This window comes from Petaurus breviceps, unplaced genomic scaffold, assembly GCF_028583685.1.
Source record: "Petaurus breviceps papuanus isolate PSGF00001 unplaced genomic scaffold, PetGlider_PUasm1.0 178, whole genome shotgun sequence".
In the NCBI taxonomy this organism is placed as follows: domain Eukaryota; kingdom Metazoa; phylum Chordata; class Mammalia; order Diprotodontia; family Petauridae; genus Petaurus; species Petaurus breviceps.
The window spans coordinates 7,195,818-7,215,631 of record NW_027185777.1 but is presented as its reverse complement, the minus strand read 5'-3'; the positions used below and the strand labels follow the sequence as shown (position 1 = coordinate 7,215,631).

At 40.3% G+C, this 19,814-nt stretch overlaps 1 protein-coding gene across 4 annotated transcripts in view; it reads left to right on the top strand.

Annotated features, from left to right (window-relative positions):
- The window catches only part of ITGA8 (integrin subunit alpha 8), a 238,191-nt gene that overhangs the window by 38,515 nt on the left and 179,862 nt on the right, over positions 1–19,814 (top strand). For all 4 annotated transcript variants that reach the window (XM_069086246.1, XM_069086244.1, XM_069086245.1 and 1 more), the window contains exons 5-8: positions 6,425–6,486; positions 8,100–8,145; positions 10,664–10,789; positions 15,959–16,003. In XM_069086246.1, the coding sequence (XP_068942347.1) occupies positions 6,425–6,486; positions 8,100–8,145; positions 10,664–10,789; positions 15,959–16,003 (279 nt within the window). The remainder of the gene's footprint in view (positions 1–6,424; positions 6,487–8,099; positions 8,146–10,663; positions 10,790–15,958; positions 16,004–19,814) is intronic.

Here is a 19,814-nt window from a genome sequence, read left to right as displayed (position 1 = left end):
AATCCATTTTGCTATCCACTTCTGCTTTCTGGGTTAGCTCATCCTATCCACATTCACAGTTATGATTACTGTGAATTTCCCTCCATCCTATTTTTCTTCTGTTTTCTTCTTCTATGTTTTTCTTTTTCTTTTTATCCTGTCCCTTCTCAAGTCTATTTTGCTTCTAACCATTGCCTCCCTTAATCTGTCCCTTTTATCATCTCTCCCACCCCATCCCCATGTTTCTTATCCTCTCCCCTCCTATTTCCATACTGGGTAAGATAAATTTCTTTACCCAAATGAATATTTACATATACCATTCCCTCTTTAAACAAATTCTGATGAGAGTGAGGTTTAAGCATTGCCTGCCACCCCCCCCCAATTTATCCCTCCACTACAAATGATCCTCCTTGAGTGTAAGAAAATTTTTTAAAGAAAATCTCTCCCATTCTACCTCTCTCTTCCCTTTTTTCCCAGTGCACCCCTCTTTTTCAATCTTAATTTTTTAGATCACCCTAACATTATTGAGTCACACTCATACCCTCCTTCTATGTAGTCTCCTTCTAACTGCCCTAACGATAATAAATAATAATAACTCTTAGGAGTTATATGTATCATATCCCATATAGGAATGTAAATAGTTTAATTTTATTGAGTGCCTTATGATTGCTCTTCCATGTTTACCTTTGTATGCCTCTTTTGAGTCTTATGTTTGAATGTCAAATTTTCTGCTCAGGTTTGGTCTTTTCACCAGGAATGCTCAAAAGTACTCTCATTAAACATCTATCTCTCTCCTTGCACCCCCTTCCCCCAATGATTATTCTCAATTTTACTGGGCAGACTATTATTACTTGTAATCCTAGCTCCTTTTGCCTTCCAGAACATCATATTCCATATTCCAGGTCTTCTTCTCCTTTAATGTGGAAGCTGCTAAACCTTGTGTGATCCTGACTGTGGTTCTATTATATTTTAATTGTTTCTTTCTGGCTGCTTGCAATATACTCTCCTTGACCTGGGAGCTCTCTAATGTATAATATTCCCTGGAATTTTCACTTTGGGATCTCTTTTGGGAGGTTATTGGTAGATTCTTTCCATTTCTATTTTACCCTCAGGATCTAAGATATCAGGGCAGTTTTCTTTGATAATTTCTTGAAATATGGTGCATTATGATTTTGATCATAACTTTTAGGTAATCCAATAATTTCAAATGATCCTGCCTCAATCTGTTTCTTAGCTCTGTTTTTTTTTTCCAATGAGACATTTCATGTTTTCTTCTATTTTTTCATTCTTTTGACTTTGTTTTATTGTTTCTTTAAGTTTCATGGAGCCATTAGTTTCTACTAGCCCAATTCTAATTTTTAAGGAATTATATTTTTCCGTGCACTTTTTTGTCTTCTTTTCTATTTGACCTACCGTGTTTCCCCGATAATAAGACCTATCCCGAAAATAAGCCCTCCCCTCACTGTGTAAGATTCCTCTAAAAATAAGCCCTCCCCGAAAATAAGCCCTATTGAGATTGCTACTGTAGTGAAGGTGATCCCCTGCGCTACACGCTACATTACGGTACCCTCTGTATGCACCGTTCCCCCCCCCCCCGGGTGAAACGCACACCGCGCTCCGAGCTGCATCCAATCAGAGCGGCAGCAGTGAGCACGTCATCCTGTTCTTCCCCAGTGATTTGCTTGCTGGCGCCATTGAGAGCAGTGCCGCGGAGGAGAGCTGAGGCAGGACAACATAAGCCCTCCCCTGAAAATAAGCCCTCTGGTGTTTTTCTTTCCAAAAAAATTAATAAGACAGTGTCTTATTATCGGGGAAACACGGTACTGCATATTTTAAGTTCTTTTCTTCAGTGGATTTTTTGTGCCTCTATTACCAAGCTGTTAATTATCTTTTCATAATTTCTTGCATCACTCTCATTTCTTTTCCCAATTTTTCATCTACCACTATTATATCTTTCTTTAATTATTCCAAGAATTTTTGTTGGGCTTGGGTCCAATTAGCATTTTTCTTTGAGGCTTTGCCTATAGCTATTTTCACATTGCTGTCTTCTAAGTTTATGTCTTGGTCTTCCCTGCCACCACAATAGCTTTTTATTACCAAGTTCTTTGTTGTTGTCATTGTTGTTTGCTCATTTTTCAGCCTATTCCTTCACTTTGAACTTTATATTAAAGTTGGCTCTGCTCTTCTGGGGGTGGGAGTGGAGAGGAACTATGCCAAGCTGCAGGCTTTTTCATGTTATTGTTGTCAGAGTTAGTTCTTGGAGCTCTGCAAGTTTTTGGTGTTTCCAAAGTGGCATTAGCTTGAAATAGGTGTGGTCACTACTCTCCTGGTCTGAACTCTGGTCTTTACCCAGAAAGGGCCCCTGCTCCTTTACTGGTGCTCCTCTCCACTTAGTAACTTTGTGTCAGAACTGTGAGGGCAATAGGGCTGATAATTAACACCAGCTGCACTCAGTGCCAGCAAAAAGTCCCCTGTAATCTTTTGTGACCAGTTGTCTGACTCCCTTACAATTTCTGGACTGATTGCTTTCAAAGCTGCTTCTGCTTTTGTGGCCACTTCCAAGGTCTACCACTGGTGCTCCTGCCATGCTCTGGGCCACCCACCCCCCATTGCCCAGTGCTATAGCCCTCTCCTGCAGACCTCCTAAGTTGTCTTAGGCTTGGAAAATGTCTCTCTCTTTTTTCTTTGTTTGTTTTTGGTTTTTGGAGGGCAGTTGGGGATAAGTGACTTGCCCAAAGTCACATGGCTAGTAATTGTGTCAAGTGTCTGCTCCATTCACTGAGCCACCTAGCTGCCCCTGGAAAATGTCTGTCTCTAAACATTTTGGGGGGGCTCTGTCCCTTCAACATTTGGAGAGATTCTTTTTTTATGTTTTTGTTTGTTGGGTTCTTTTTGAAAGGGGGAAGGCAAGGCAAGTGGGGTTAAGTGACTTGTCCAAGGTAGTAAGTATCTCAAGTGTCTGAGGCCAAATTTGAACTCAGGTCCTCCTGATTCCAGGGCCGGTGCTCTATTCACTGTGCCACCTAGCTGCCCCAAGAGATTCTTTTAAAGTTGTCTGGAAAGGAATGTTGAGAGTTCAACTTAGTCTCTGCCTGTATTCCACTGTCTTGGGCTTTGCCAGAAGCTGATTCCCAAGAGCTGAATTTTTAAAAAGTAAAATGTTGATGAACTCATGAACTCATAGAAGGATGATTTAAACCATGGAGTATAACCATCCATTTCTGTACCTCTAGGGCTTCTCTTCAGTTATTGGTAGTTCTATTGTCTTATAAATGCCCAGAAAAAAATTCCTTTTGGTTCCTAATGTATTCCCAGGCCACTAACATGAAATAGCCACATTTCATGGTCATCTGGTCATGGAGCTGAAATATCTTCCATGACATTTTTCAAACAGAAGTCAGAGAAGCTGGACTTGTTAACTTCTGCAAGACAGTCTTCAATAACGTCATCACCACATTGTTCAATATGGAGTTCACTTTCTCTTTCACATGGAGCTTGTTAACGACAGTCATGATGGAGGAATAAAATGGCTCACATACTCTTTGCTTCCTGTTTTGCTTGGGTATCAGGATGCTGCTTATAGCCTGGGATATAGAATGGTAGAGTGGAAAGTACTCTGAATTGGGAGTTCAAGGACTTGAGTTCTAATCCCAACCCTGTCACTTATGATTTGTATGACTTTGAGCAAATCACTTAACACCCTTTCTGGGCCTCAGTTTCCCCATCTGTATATCCATCATCTGGATAGCCTCTACAGTCACTTCTGGCCTCTAAATATGTGATCCTCATACAGAGCTGCAGAATACACTGGGTGTTTTGGGAGAAGGGGTATTTCCTTTTATGGACCCCATTCAATGTCTTTGTTGTTGTTGAGTCATTTTTCAGTTGTATCCAACTCTCCCTGACCCCATTTGGCATTTTCTTGGCAAAGATACTAAAGTAATTGACCATTTCCTTCTCCAGCTCATTTTACAGATGAAAAAATGGAGACAAACAGGGTTAAGTGACTTGCCCAGGGTCACATGGCTACTAAGTATCTGAGGCTGGATTTGATCTCAAGATGAGGGGTCTTCATGACTCTAGGTCTGGAACTCTATACACTTTATCACCTAACTGCCCCACAATATAGGGTGTCCCAAAAGACAAAGTGCAGTTTTAAGCTATGAAAACTTTGTTGCATTGGTTTTTTAGGGCACCCTGCAAAAAGTAAATAATAACTAATCTTTTTTGCAATGGAGAGGATTTATATTTATTATCCAATGTCCAGAGAAAACTTTTTTTTCCCCATGGAACTTTTCCTTTATATACTATTTGAAGTGCAGTTTATATATATATATATATATATATACATAATCTCACACACATTCATACTCACACTCATACATACTCACACACTCACATATTCCCACTCATACATATAGTCACACTCACACAGACTCATAATCACACTCACATACATTCACAAACAAATGCTCTCCTGGAGACACACACACACACACACACAGAGTCATGAACTTCCAGAAAAATGGCACCCAGAAGTCAGAGGCTGCCCATTTTCTGTGCTTCCCACACATATGCCATAAAAGTCAATCTAGGGGAAAGATGAAAAGTGGTAAATATAGTCCACAAGATAGGAAATTATGGAAAGAAATCAGAGGAACATCTGGAAAGAATGGGAGATGAATTAATGTCAGAAGTAGTTCTGGAGCACCAGCAGAGTCCGTCTTCAGAAAGGATGGGGAGGCCAAGCCCAGTTGGAAAGTCTGGGAATGGCCCTACATGCCCAACCTATAAATTTTTTCCCTGATGATGTGATGATGATGTGTGCTTCCTTCCTGGCCCTCTCATTTTCATTTCTATCCTGACAAAAAAAAAGAATAATTATTCACATATTTGCCACACACTCTTTAAAGAATTCTGTTTTTACCAGTGCTGAAGCTACTTTCTGGTTACAATTTAGACACCTTAGGAAGCTGTGGTGACTCTTTCAAGTTACAATTTATGAGTGGTTAGAATTTGGGAGGAGGGGCTCTGATTCCACATCCTCTGTAGCCTTGCAAAAAGGCTGACTTTGGGTTCCATGTGTGAGGTTTCCTGCTGCAGGGAAAGCCCTAGTGGGCACTGCTTCAGGAGACAGAGGACTTTAGAGTTCAAATATTACCCCAGGCTTTGCCTTAGCAGCCAAGTCACTTATCCCAACTAAGTCTTCTCATTTTAAAAATGAAGTATTGGACCACATGGCCCCTGGGGTCCCTTCCAGCTCTTGACCTATGATCCTACAAGTTGGCCTCGTTGGTAATTCACCCCTATAATGCAAGCTGCTGCCAAGGCCCACTGATTTCACCTTTTCAGTATCTCCTGAATATGCCCCTTGATATGCAGGGCCCCAACACCTCACACCTGGACTATTGCAAGAGCTATTGGTGAGTTGGCCTGCCTCAAGCCTCTCCCCGCTCCAATCCATCATACACTCAGCCATTAAAGAAATTTTCCTAAAACTCAGGTCTGATCTTGTCACCTCCCTGCTCAGCAAACTCCAATGGCTTTGTAATGCCCCTAGGAACAAATACAAAATGCTGTTTGGCATTCAAAGCCCTTCCTAAACTAACCCTCTCCTACTTTCCAGTGTTCTTACACCTTACTCACCAACATACACTCCTTAATCCAGTGGCACTTCTGACCATTCCACAAACAAACCTCTCCATCTTTCAACTCCCAGCATTCTCTCCGGCTGTCTCCCATGTCTGGAATGCTGTCCCTCCTCCTCTTTGACTCCTGACCTCCCTGGCTTCCTTTAAGTCCCAGCTCAAATGCCACCTTTTACAGAAAGCCTTCCCCAATTCCTCTTATTTCCAGTGTTTTTTCTCTTTTAATTATTTCCAATTTTATCTTGTATATAGCTGGCTTTGTATATATTGGCTTAGGTGTTGTTTTCCCCCATTGGATTGTAAACTCCTTGAGGGCAGGGACTGTCTTTTACGTCTTTTAGTATCCCCAGCACTTAAGCACAGTGCCTCTGAATAAATGTTTATTGTGTTGTGCTATAATTCATTAGTTAAATCATCTTCTAAAAGTGCCGATCTATTCCCTACATAGTGAATTTGGTTTGAGTACATAAAATGTGTTACAGTATAGTGTGAGCCTTATGACTTGAAATGTAACTTCCCAACGTGCCTAAATCCTCAGGCTGAAGCCAGAGATAGTGACTTGCCTAGCTGATGTGTGCGATTACCCATAGCAGCCCGCTGATATTTAGACAAACAAGTCCATTTGAAAGTGCCAAGAGACTATTAATAGTGAATGAAAAGAAAACAACAAAGTCAAGCATATTTATTGCATTGCTTGTAGTCTCTGTAAAAAGCAACAGGGACAGCCTAACATGGGCAGAAAGAAGCTATGCTTTGGGGGCCCCATATTCTAACAGTTCCCTGTTTGATCTTTGCAGGCAATGCTGACCCCGAAGGCCAAGGTTACTGTCAAGCAGGCTTTAGTTTGGATTTTTACAAGGTGAGATTTGCTTCACTTGTAGCTTTCAGGCAACACTTAATTTATCTGTTTGTTTTGGAAACTCTCCCCATCTCAGTTACCTCTCCTGCTAGCTTGTTCAGATGCCATTTATGCTTCTAATAGAAAAAATCATTGTACATTTATACTAATTCATAAATCAGAATTTTGAAAAGATTACCATCTTTGTCTCTGAAACCTTTATGTGCTGCCTCTAATAAATATTAAAGGTATTATGTATGAGTACCAAAATCCATGACCTCTTTGATAAGTGTTGGATCAAAGTTGGATACAGTTGGAATGGGGGCGGGGAGGTAGCATCCAGATAATAGCAAGAATTTGAGCAGTATACGGACTGTTTTCTTATAGATCTTTTCCCATTGAATTTGGGGGTGATTGTGATTGGAGTCAGGCAGGACTGAAGGCCTAAGGAGGGTTGTCACTCTGGAAAGCCAGAGCTTCCTGGTGTAGTGATTGCAGATATCAAGAAAAGAAGAGAGGGGTGGCTAGGTGGTGCAGTGAATAGAGCACCTGCCCTGGAGTCAGGAGGACCTGAGTTCAAATTTGGCCTCAGACACTTAACACAAAAACTAGCCGTGTGACCTTGGGCATGTCACTTAACCCCAACTGCCCTCCAAAAAGCCAAAAAAAAAAAAAGAGAAAATAAAAAGAAAAGAAAAAGTAGGAGTTTGCTGTATAGCCACATTCATTCTCACCACACAAGCCTGAGATTCATTTGAGCCTCGTTTTTGAGATTCAAATGATCATGTGTATTATTATATAGAGTTAAGGTGTTACAAAGACTTTAGTGGTTTGTTTTTGTGACACAATCCCAGGAAGCAGAATTCACTCATTCCTAAGGAATAATCCCATTTGCCTAATTAATTCAAATTGCTTTAATATATAAAACTTAGCCATGTTCTTTTTTTTTTTTAAAGCAGTTGGGGTTAAGTAACTTGTGCAAGGTTATACAGCCAGTTTAACACAGTGGGTGTTAAGTATCTGAGGCTGGAACCGATCCTGGGTCCTCCCAACCCCGGGGCCGGCGCTCTTACTCACTGCACCACCTAGCCACCCCTAGCCATATTCTTAATGATAATTTACATTTAAATCTGTGATATGAATCTTTCTTATGAGTAAATCAGAGCCAAAGAAAAGAATGAAAATTAACCTATATATCTGTACTGGGGCCAAGAGAAACCTGGGTTTGAATCCTGCCCTTGAAATTTACTAACTGCATGACCACGGGCAATTCATTTACCTTTTCAAACTTCATTTTTCTTATTTATAAAATGGCGATAATACAGTCCATACCATCTACACCATACGGTTGCTATAGGATTCAAGTGAAAGTCCAGAAAATACCTTGAAAACTTTAAAGCACAAAATGCATATCAGCTATTACTCTTAACTTCATGTTAATATGGTTGGCAGAGAAGTTCATTTTGATGATAAATTTTCACACATACACAGACACACATATAGTCAGTTAAGTGTTTATTAAGTAGCTATGTGCCAGACACTGTACTGAGAAAGACTTTTATATTTTTAATAATTTATTATGCATTAATAATTTTAAAATAGTAATGTCATTGCTATTTGTTTCTTCTTTATAGAATGGAGACCTTATAGTTGGAGGACCTGGCAGTTTTTACTGGCAAGGTAGGTTTTGTTGGCATGGAGGAAACCCACATTTGGTGGATACTAATAAAGCATAATTATGGGGTCCAAATGATATCAGAAGTTGGACTTCAATTACATTTAGTTTTTTATCTGCATTTATAGAGTCTGTACTTGACATGCAAATGATATTTTGAAATCATGTTACAATTAAATAAACCATCTCTTATGATCATCCCATAGGATTACTAAAACCAAATAAATTGATATCTTGTGTTTTCTAATTAATTCCTTTATTTTTATAAAAAATCAAAATATCTGAGGCAGCAAAAGGATTAGAAAGCTAAAGAAAAAGAATTATGTTCTGAGCTCTTTTCCCAGTCATTGTTTTCCCTCAATCAACTCCACATTGCCATTATTTTCACTAAGCAGACGTAGAGCTCATAGATGTGCTTTAAGGAAATATTGCCTCTATGAGAGCAATCAAGGTAGCATGGCCTCTCATCTGGAGGACTAGACCTCTGAAGATGGGGGTTCGTGTCCTGTCTCTACTAACTACATGACCCAGGCATGGGAGGAGCGGTTGAGAACTCTCAGGGCTCCTAAAAACTCTTTCAGACTATATTGTGCAGACAGTGGTCAATCTGTATCTGAGGAGAGAGTTTCTATACCATTAGTTCTCTCCACCTCAATGAAAGCATTTGTTTTCCTGAGAAAATTTACAGTTTTGAGTTGGTTTCATGACTGCATCCCAGTTTAATGTGAGAATTATTAGGAATATCTAAAAGCAAGCTTCCCCCCTCTCACCCCTCACCAAGGTCTGGGAAACTTGGCAAATTCTATAGCATTGTTCTTCCTGGACAAGCCATGAGTAATTCACCATTGTCTGACTCAGAACAGTCCTTTAAATCATAACTATCGAATCAGGTTTATGGCCCTGTTTCCTTCTTTTACTTGCTCCAATCCTAAGTAGTGTGGGAACCATGTGTTAATTCACTGGAGGAGAAATTGGGCTCTTAAATTAATTATTACATGTTGGCCTTTAGAGACCATATCCCCAAATTGACAGATTTAATATCTTCCCTCTGAAAGACAGGAAATTACCAGATCACATTCTTCCTTTAGATGCTCATCCTAACCTCAGTGTGATCAAACAGCAGGGTTTCAACTCAGTCAGAAGAGCATGGTTAAGTTCAGTGGGTACCACCATGGAATAGAAGCTTCTCAATAGCAGGGACTCTGCCTCTCTCTCTCTCTCTCTCTCTCTCTCTGTCTCTCTGTCTCTGTCTCTCTCTGTCTCTGTCTCTCTCTCATTCTTTCTTCCCTTCATTCTTCCTTACTTACTCCCTTTTTCCTTTTTCCCTTCCTTCCTGCATTCCTTCCTTTTTTCTTCCTCCCTTCCTTCCTCCCTTTTCCCTTCTTCTCTCCCTTCCTTGATTCCTTCATTACTTCTTTCATTCCTTACTTCCTTTCCTCCCTCCCTCTCTCCCTTCTTTCTTTCCTCCCTCCCTTCTTTCTTTCCTTCTTTCTCTTCCTTTATTTCTTTCTTTCTTTCCTTCCTTCCTTCCTTCCTTTCTTTCTTTTTTCTTTCTTCCTTCCTTTCTTTCTTCATTTTCTTTCTTTCTTTCTTTCTTTCTTTCTTTCTTTCTTTCTTTCTTTCTTTCTTTCTTTCTTTCTTTCTTTCTTTCTTTCTTTCTTTCTTCCTTTCTTCCTTTCTTCCTTTCTTCCTTTCCTTTCTCTTTGTATCCTCAGTAGCCAGCACAAATGCTTATTGATAAATTGATTGGTGTTGACTTTACTAGCTTTGTAATCTTAAGGAAGTCAAGTCACTGAGCATCAGTTTCCTCCTCAGTTAATAGCTACCATTTCTATAGAGCTTTAGGTTTGCAAAGTGCTTTACAAATATGATCTCATTTTATCCTCATAATAACCCTAAGAGGTAGATGCTATTTTTGTCTACATTTTAAAGTTGAAGAAACCAAGGTAGAATGAGGTTAAATGACTTTTCCAGGGTCGCAAAACTAGTTAGTATCTAAGACTATATTTGAATAAATGTTATTCTTGTCTGTGGGCCCAGCATTCTTTACAAAAATAGGAGGGGAAGTTGTTCGTAATAGTTGTGCTGTCACGTAGGACTCTTATATAGCTTAAAGGAAAGTAGAAGGCTCTGTAAAGGCAAATGAATAGTAATATAGTAGTTGTATTGAAATGGGTATTAAAAAAAGTCCTAATGGAGAATTGTTGAATGTCTAAGATGTTTCCAAATATAATGGTACATATTATACCTGGTGGCCCAAGGTAGCTCAAGTTGACTTAGCAGATTCAGAATTAGAATAATCCAAAATATACTGATTTACTCTCTTGTAATTTATTCTAATCAGGATTCCTGCCATGTGTATTCTGTTGTTGTGGCTGTGACCCCAGAGTTCATCAATAGTTCCCTCAATGCATGTAGAGGACCAAGTATTTCCACAGACTGAATGGCTTTTTCTTGGACTCATTTATAGGAAACATGGTGCCTCCTTGCTTTCTTTTAACATATGAAGTTATTTTACCCCAGGCCAGGTGATTACAGCCAGCATTGCTGACATCATTGCCAATTACTCGTTCAAGGATATTCTAAGGAAACTAACTAGAGAAAAACAAACTGAAGTTGCTCCAGCATCCTATGATGACAGCTACCTTGGTAAGATTCATTGACTCTTGGAGGTATTTGCAAATTGCTCTTGGCTAGAGATGTAAGTCTCACTAATGACTGACTGAAATCCTTTGACTTTTTGGTCATGTCAGGGAGAGACTTTTCCTATTAGATCTATTGACTTACCTTTTCCAAAAAGTATTCCTAAATCAGTGGGGTCACCCACACTAGGTAACATGCACACATTCTGATATAAAGGAAGATCAGCACCATGGTAAATGGCAAAGGCACTAAGAGGCACTAAGATTAAATCCCAGCTCTGATGCTGTAATGTTAATGGGATATAGGATCTTCTCATCCATTAATAAGCCTCACATGGAACCCATTAAGGAAAGCTTAATTAGGGAGAGTTGTTGTCCAGGAAGGCCCACAACTTTTGTTACTTTGTAATTAGGCAGTGGATCAAGAGGGTTGTGATTTTCTCTGACCCTGTAGAAGGGTATATATACTCTGAGGTTAGCATTTGCTTTGGAAGCTTATTCATTACAAGAGTGTTCTTTTGATGTCACCACATGAGACTCTGGGTAGCCATTAAGGAGTTCCCAGCTTTCAAAAACCCAGATACTGGTGCTTCTCTCTCTGGTAACTATGTATCTATTGCCTTGGTCAGACAGCTGGATCTCTCTGTTGATCTGTGCTAATTTCCTTTTTTTTTTAATTAATTTATTTATTTTTAGTTTTAAATATTTATTTCCACAAGATTTTGAGTTACAAAGTTTTCTCCCCACCTTTCCCCTACCACACCTCAAAATAGTGAGCCTACTGAATACCTGTTCCCCTAATCTGTTCTCTCTTATATCCTCCCCATCCCCCCTCAACTTTCTGGTAGGGCAAGGTGGATTTCTATACCCCAGTGCCTGTATATTTTATTTCCCAGTTGCATGTAAAAAAAATAATTTTTTAAACATTTGTTTTTGAAACGTTGAGTTCCAGAGTCTTTCCCTTCTTTCCTCCTCACCCACCCCCTCTGGGAAGACAAGAAGTTCAACATAGGTTATACATGTGTAGTTATGCAAAACATTTCCATAGTAGTTATATTGTGATAGACTAACTATTTCCCTCCATCCTATCCCACCCCCGACTTATTCTATTTTCTCCTTTGACCCTGTCCCTTTTCAAAAGTGTGTGCTTCTAACTACCCTTTCTCCCAATATGCCCTCCCTTCTATCATCCCCCCTCTTATCTCCTTCCCCCCTGCTTTCCTGTAGGGTAAGATACCCAATTGAGTATGTATGTTATTCCCTCCTTAAGCCAAATTCAGTGAGAGTAAGGTCAACCCATTCCCTTTCATCTTCCTGCTCTTCCCCTCCGTTGTAACAGTTTTCTCTTGCCTCTTTTATATGAGAAAATTTACCATAATCTATGTCTCCCTTTTTCCTTCTCCCAGTATATTCCTCTCTCACCTCTTAATTTCATTTTTTAGATATCATCCCTTCATATTCAACTCATCCTGTGCCCTCTATCTATGTATACATATACACACATATGCACACACTCACATATATATTTATACACACATACACCCTCCTATACATACACACATACACCCTCCTATACATACATATATACATATATACTCCCTTCAACTATCCTCATTTTGAGAAGAGTCTCATGAGTTACAATTACTGTTTTTACATGTAGGAATGTAAATCATTCAACTTTAATAAGTTCCTTATGATTTCTTGTCCCTGTTTACCTTCTCATGTTTCTCTTGCTTCTTGTATTTGAAAGTCAAATTTTCTCTTCAGCTCTGGTTTTTTCATCAAGAATACTTGAAAATCCTTTATTTCATTGAATGATCATATTTTCCCCTGAAGCATTATACTTGGTTTTGCTGGGTAGGTGAGTCTTGGTTTTAGTTCTAGCTCCTTTGACCTCCAGAATATCATATTCCAAGCCCTTCAATCCCTTAATATAGAAGCTGCTACTTCTTGTGTTATCCTGATTGTGTTTCCACAATACTCAAATTGTTTTTTCCTGAGTGCTTGCTGTATTTTCTCCTTGACCTGGGAACTCTGGAATTTGGCTATAATATTCCTAGGAGTTTTCTTTTGGGGATCTTTTTCAAGAGGTGATTGGTGAATTCTTTACATTTCTATTTTGCCCTCTGGTTCTAGAATATCAGGGCAACTTTGCTCAATAATTTCTTGAAAGATGGTGTCTAGGCTTTGTTTTTGATCATGGATTTTAGGTAGTTCAATAATTTTTAAATTATCTCTCCTGGATCTGTTTTCCAGGTCAGTGTTTTTTCAAATGAGGTATTTCACATTGCCTTCTATTTTTTCATTGTTTGGCTCTGTTTTATAGTATCTTGATTTCATTAGTTTCCATTTGCTCCAGTCTAATTTTGAAGGAATTACTCTCTTCAGTGAGTTTTTGAAATTCCTTTTCCATCTGGCAAATTTGGCTTTTTAAGGCATTCTTCTTCTCATTGGCTTTTTGGGCCTCTTTTGCCATTTGAATTAGTTTACTTTTTAAGGTGTTATTTTCTTCGGTATTTTTGGGGTCTCCTTTAACAGGCTGTTGACTCACTTTTCATGATTTTCTTGCATCATTCTCATTTCTCTTCCCAATTTTTCCTCCTCTTCTCTTACTTGATTTTCAAAATCCTTCTTGAGCTCCTCCATGGCTTGTGACTGATTCATATTTTCCTTGGAAGCTTTTGATGCAGGAGTTCTGATTTTGTTGTCCTCCTCCAGTTCCATGCTTTGATCCTTTTTGTCCCCAAAAAAGGATTCTCTGGTTGATTTGTGCTTCCTCTGCTTGCTCATCTTGCCAATTACTTGACTTTTGAGCTCTTTGCCATGGTAGAATTCTGCTTACAGAATGGAGAGAGATTTGAACCAAATTGCTGGTGCTTTTGCAGCTGCTGGAGCTATTAGTTGGGCACCATCTCTACAGCCCCCACCAGTTCTGTCACACTGACCTCACACCCCAGGATCACCACCCAAGACCATAATCCAGATCCAACCAGGTCAAAGCAAGAGCGATTACACTCTGAATGGTCTCTTGGTCCCCCTACAATCTGCAGGCCAGGAGACCTGGAAGCAGCCATGCAGCCACCAAGCCTCCTCCACATCTCCTCCCAGGGTCAGGGGCCGGACCACACTCTTCTTTCACCCTTCCAACAGAGTTCCCCACTGACCTTTTACTTTGTCTTTGGCATTTATGGCTTAAGAAGCCTGGAAACTGCCACAGCTGCTGGTGATTCACTCTCCTGAAGTCTTCTCTGGCTGGTCTGGGCTGCCCTGGGGCTAGAACCACAGCTCTCGGGGGTTTGCACATGGCTTCCAGCATGCTACAATAGACCTTTCCTGTCGGCCTACCAGGCTGCTTTCAGCAGGAGATTTGTTTCTCTCTGTTACTTTGTGGATTCTATAGCTTTAAAATTTGTTTAGAGTCATTTTTTACAGGTATTGGAAATGGTTGGAGCCAGATCCCATGCCAAGTTTGTGGTTTTACTCCTCCATCTTGGCTCTGCCAACCTGTGCTGATTTCTCAGACAGTTGGAAACCCTGTCTTTTGGTCTTTATTTCTCTGCTTGTTTTTTCTCTATTTTCTTTGTTTGTATTTTCACTGAAGTTCAGGTTGCTGATTTTTCCCCTGAACTAGTGAATATAATTTAAAAAAGATTGTTGACCCATTAAACCTCTATCTTTCCTAGTAAAGCAGATCTCAGAACCTGTGCTAGCAGCAATCCTGGGTATGCTAGTATGGTTGCTGCTACAGATAATGCTACAGATGTTACTATTGGTATGACCTTGAGGAATTCCCTTAATCTCTCTGAACCTGTTGTCTCATCTTACAGATGAGAGGATTGGACTAGAGGGCCTCTCAGGTTTCTTTTGTTATCATTAGTTTAAAAGATTTGACACTATTGACTGTAAGTAACATCCCATCTTTTTCTCTGTGTTGTTGTACACGTTTTCCCTAATGTCTGGAATGCTAACCCTGCTCACCTCTTGGAATCTCTTTCTTCCTTCAAGCCTCAACTCAAGTGCCAAATACACAAGGTCTTTCCTGATCTTCCCCCCTCCCCTCCATTTTAGAGCTCTTCCCTAACCCTAAGATTACTTTGAATCTATTGGGGTGTGTGTGTGTGTGTGTGTGTGTATGCATATCCAAACTCTAGAACTGGAGTTGAGAGATTCCTATAGTTTTTTAAAATCCTGTCATTGGCTATATGAGGCCATATTGAGATAAGTAAAAATGTGGCCCAATATTTCACATGTGTACTGTCCTGTGATTGGGCAGCTCGGTATCACAGTGAATAGAATGCTAAACCTGGAGGTGGGAAGACTCATCTTTCTGAGTTCAAATCTGGCTTTAGACACTTACTAGCTGTGTGGCCCTGAGCAAGTCACTTAAACCTGTTTGCCTCAATTTCCTCATCTGTAAAATCAACCGGAGAAGGAAATGGCAAACTAGTATCTTTGTCAAGAAAACCCCAAATGGAGTTGCAAAGAGTCAGATATGGCCAAAAAATGACTGAAAACCATCCTGTGATTGTGTTTCTTATATGGTTCCACATAAGAGTAGCCTTTTGTTGTCAATTTTTTGTAATGGAAGACATAAAATAAAAACAACAGGTCTTAATGGTACATGTACCTCTTAAGAAATCAAGAACCCTGGCTGTGTCTTGTTAGCAGATACATCACTGAGTTTTTCACTTTGCTTTTCTAGTGAAGAAAAAGTTGAGAAAAGTCACCTTTAAGCTAAGTAGGAAACCTGAGCCTCTGCTAATTACCTGAAATGGGGAAAACCTAAGCACTTATGCACAGTGTCCCTGAGAGAGTAGTTGCTTGCACCTATTAACAATCATGATGCAACTGCCATTAAAAATGTAACTGCTATGAAGCATCTCTGTTCTTAGCACCTTGGACCTTAGAAGTTGTTTTGTTGCTGTGCTCTTAATAGCAATCAGCAGCCCAGCTTTACTGCTTTCTATAGGGGGAACACATACAAGTTCATCTGAATAATGCTTTTCTTTCTCCAGTCTCAGACTTCCCCTTTTGCAAAGTTTCTAGAGTTCTCCAAATAGAGGAGGAGCCTGGAAGTGTTTAACTCTGTACATTTCTCTCTAAGTAATTTATTTGTAGGTCTTCCCATCTGAGACTTGTCCATTCATTCATTTTGTATTTGTTTGTTTATTTACAGGATATTCCGTTGCTGCTGGGGAATTTACTGGAGATTCTCAGCAAGGTAGGAAATATTGTACTGGTTGCTGTAAGGATGACAGAACTTTCATCCCCTCCAATGCTGAGAGGAAGTGTTAGTTTTATCGTGCAAATTTTACAAATGCAAAAAAACCTGAAGTCTAAAGAGACTGAATGACTTTAAGATCATCAGAACATAGACCTAGGGGTAGAAGAAACCTTGGATGTCATTTAGTCCAACCTCCTAATTTTGCATGTAGGGAAACTGAGTCCTGGAGAGGAAAAGTGTTGAAAGTTACCCAGATTCAGGTCACATAGCTGGCAAATGCTATTATAAAGACAAATTCAGGAATCCTGACACCAGGACCAAAACTCTTTCCCCTATACTGATGAAAGAGCTGGGAAGTAAGGGCATCTTTCTCAGGTTCTGGATAGTGCATTTACCAAATGTCTAATGACTTGGACAACATGGTACATTTAGTAACAGATCTAGGATGAGAGACCAAGAGCTTCCATCCAATCCAGGTCATTGATATTTACGTGTCTGATGTATAGTAACTGCTGTTCATGTCCCTTCTCTAATTCATATTCTTCAAAGAATAAAATTTAGAACATGTTAAATACAGTCATCTGGTAGGAAGACAGATAGTCCTTTTATCAGTCATATGTTGATACTGCACGTAATGCAGAAATCTGAAAAGCATACTGCAATTAGCTAGATTTTAGTTGGGAGGAATTGTTTATTTTCTTAAAGATATCTGCTTAATTCAAGCCAGTTCTTATATTGGAATTTTTTGGTGGTTTGTTTTGTGGCCAAGAAGAGACAAAGTTGGTAATGGGGGAGATTGTGAAGAGGACCAGAGATCTCGTACTATCTATCTAGTACTATTAGGAGAGGGAAATAATCAGTCTTGTAGTCACTCAGGGATTTTGAAAAGGAAACTATAAAAAGTGCCGGACAATCTATGAGCACAATAGTTTTAGGATGTTGGTTTCAGCACTTGTGGAAAAGAAATCAAGGACAGCCTTACTCTTGGGCTTTTGTTCAATTTGGACCCAGGAGAAGGCATGGGTGATCCACAGCCACAGATCTCAGAGGAAGGGATTGGGAAAGACCTCCCAATCTCACAAACAGTGTTAAAATAAAGACTACTCATACAACAGATCCAAGTTTTTAGTGATTTCCAGAAATTTTGGTAAGCTGCCTTTGAAATTCCAGTATTTGAGAACATCCTCATCAGTTCAAAAGAAAATATAAACCTTCCAGGCAGACCAAGGCTTGATAGGCCACCTGCCTTCAGTATTTACTCAATGAGACTGTCCCACAAGGGGGTGAGGAGAGAAGCCTGTCAAACAGAATGAGTAATTCCACATCCTCTAGTAATCCAGTCAGATGCATCGAAGCTATCTCAAGAAAATAATTTGGCCCCTGTGGATCCCCCCCTCTCTTTCACTGAAGTCAGACCCTGTCATTGTCTAAGAAGTGAGTGACATTTGAGTGAAATCATTGGCATCAAATGCAAGTGTCCTGACCCCAATCCTAGCTGATGAAAGGACTGGGAAGTGAGGGCATCTTCTTAGGTTATAGATAGAGGATGGACAACTAGATGGCCCAGTAAATAGAATGACAGGTCTGGATTCAGGAACAGTTTGATTCCTGAATCAAATCTGGCATCAGATACTTACTAACTGTGTGACCCTGGGCAAGTCATTTAACCCTGTCTGCCTCAGTTTCTTCATCCATAAAATGAGCTAGAGAAGGAAATGGCAAATCACTCAAGTATTTCTACAAAGAAAACCCTATATGGGGTCATGGAGAGTCAGATATGATTGAAAAATAACTCAAAAGTGACTTGGACAAAGTGGGAAGGGGCTGAATGTCCTGACTTCCAAACAAGAGTACTCCCAGTTAGCTAGCAGTATTACTCCTCACAGGAATTAGGCTCTCAGCAATTAAAACTGTCCAAGTTGGGGTTCAATCTTCTTCTAAAGCAAAAACAAAATAAATTAAGGGATTTTAAATAGAGTTCTGAAAGAGTACAAGATTTATACTCACAGCACCTGGGTTCCTGCTCCGGTTTTGATGTTTATTAGCTGTGTGATTTTAAGCAGATGACTTTTTGTGTCTGGGCCTCAGTTTCCTGATCTGTAAAATAAGAGTTGGGCTAAATAAAACTGAATTGGAACAGACCTCAGAGGCCAATGAGTCTAACCCAGCCCTGACGAGGATTCCCTTCTATCGTACCTCCTACCAAATATTCTTCCACCCTCTCCTTCAAGACTTCCACTAAAAAACAACCCACCACCTATCATGGCCGCCTATTCCACTATGGGGCAGTTCTAATTGTAAGGAAAGTTTACTTTACATCAAAACTTAATCTATATCTCTGTAATTTCTGGCTGTGTCTTGTAGTTCACTCTCTGGGGTCAAGTAGGACCAATTCCATTCCTCTTTCACAACCCTTCAGATATCTGAAGATAGCTCTCATTACCCCCCCCCCCCCACACACACACACAAATTTATTTTCACTAGTCTCTAAGGTTTTGTCCAGTTCTAGTTTTCTCAGATTCTGGAAGTTTAGCAAAACCAGTTATAACTTTAATAACTTTTGAGTTAAACATAAGAGAGCCAGCATTCTGTAGTGGAAAAAATGCTAGATTAGACCTGTGTTTGAGCCCCAATTCTTCCTACCTGAGTGATCTTGAGCAAGTTACTTTTCTTTGCTGGGCTTCACTTTTATCCTCTCTAAAATGAGGGAGTTGGACTACACAGCTGCTAAATACCAAGGGTCATTACTTTTGTCTGGTGATGTAAAATTGAACTCTTTCAAAAATGTGTGTTGTATCTGTCTGTATGTCTGCCTGTCTGTCTGTGTCTGTGTATCTATGCCTGTGTGCCTGTGTCTGTGCTTGTGGGAGGTAAGAGACTGTAAATGTTACATATCTTGAATCCATTCATACAACTCTTGACTGATTTAGAGCAGTATGGGATAATGGATGATGAGTTGACCTTAAAGTCAAAAGGCCTCAGTTCAAGTTCTGTCATTGATCGATACATACTGGCTTTATGACTCTGGGCAAGCCATTCTCTGCCTTGGACAACTCTTTAAGACAAATGGCAGAGAAAATGACTTGTATCTCTAGAAAGGTTCCTTACTTGGGGTTTCCCTATTCAAATGAAATCTCCAGTATACCTTCATTATATTTTTTCTTCGTTGGCAGACCCCTTCGTAAATTCTCAGAGCTTCCTAACATTTCCCTGTGGTTGAAAGTCTTGCAGGTGCCAGGTGAACTGAATTCCTCCTCATCAAATAAGGATGAGGTAGAGGTAGTCAGAGCCAAGTGTTGCCAAAGTAGACAGCTCACCACTAATGCATCCACATGGCTTAATTTTCCTGAAATCTCTTCCCCCCCACCCAAGTATATGGATTTACTACTGAAAATTGCAATTCGGGGGGGGGGGGGGGGGGGGGAAGGGGGGGCGGAGCCAAGATGGCGGAGTAGAAGCACGACCCTCCTGCGGCTCTGGCTTCCACCCTCCCCAATCCATGTAAAAAGGGGACTCTAAACAAACTTTGGAGCTGCAGAACCCACAAAATGACACAGAGAAGCTAACCTCCCGCTGAGAACAGCCCGGCAGGCCGGCAGGAATCGGCCAGCGCAACGCTCTGGGAGCCGAGCCCAGCCCCACGCCGAGGCTTTAGCCCCAGGGCGGGCCTGACCAGCCGCCAGCCAGAGGGACTCCAGATCAGCAGCAGCTGTAGCCGTTTCCATATTTATCAATACATAGATGCGAAGGACAAGTTCTAATAAGGAATAATAGCGGGCGACGGCGCGGTGGCCTGCTCGGGAAGGCG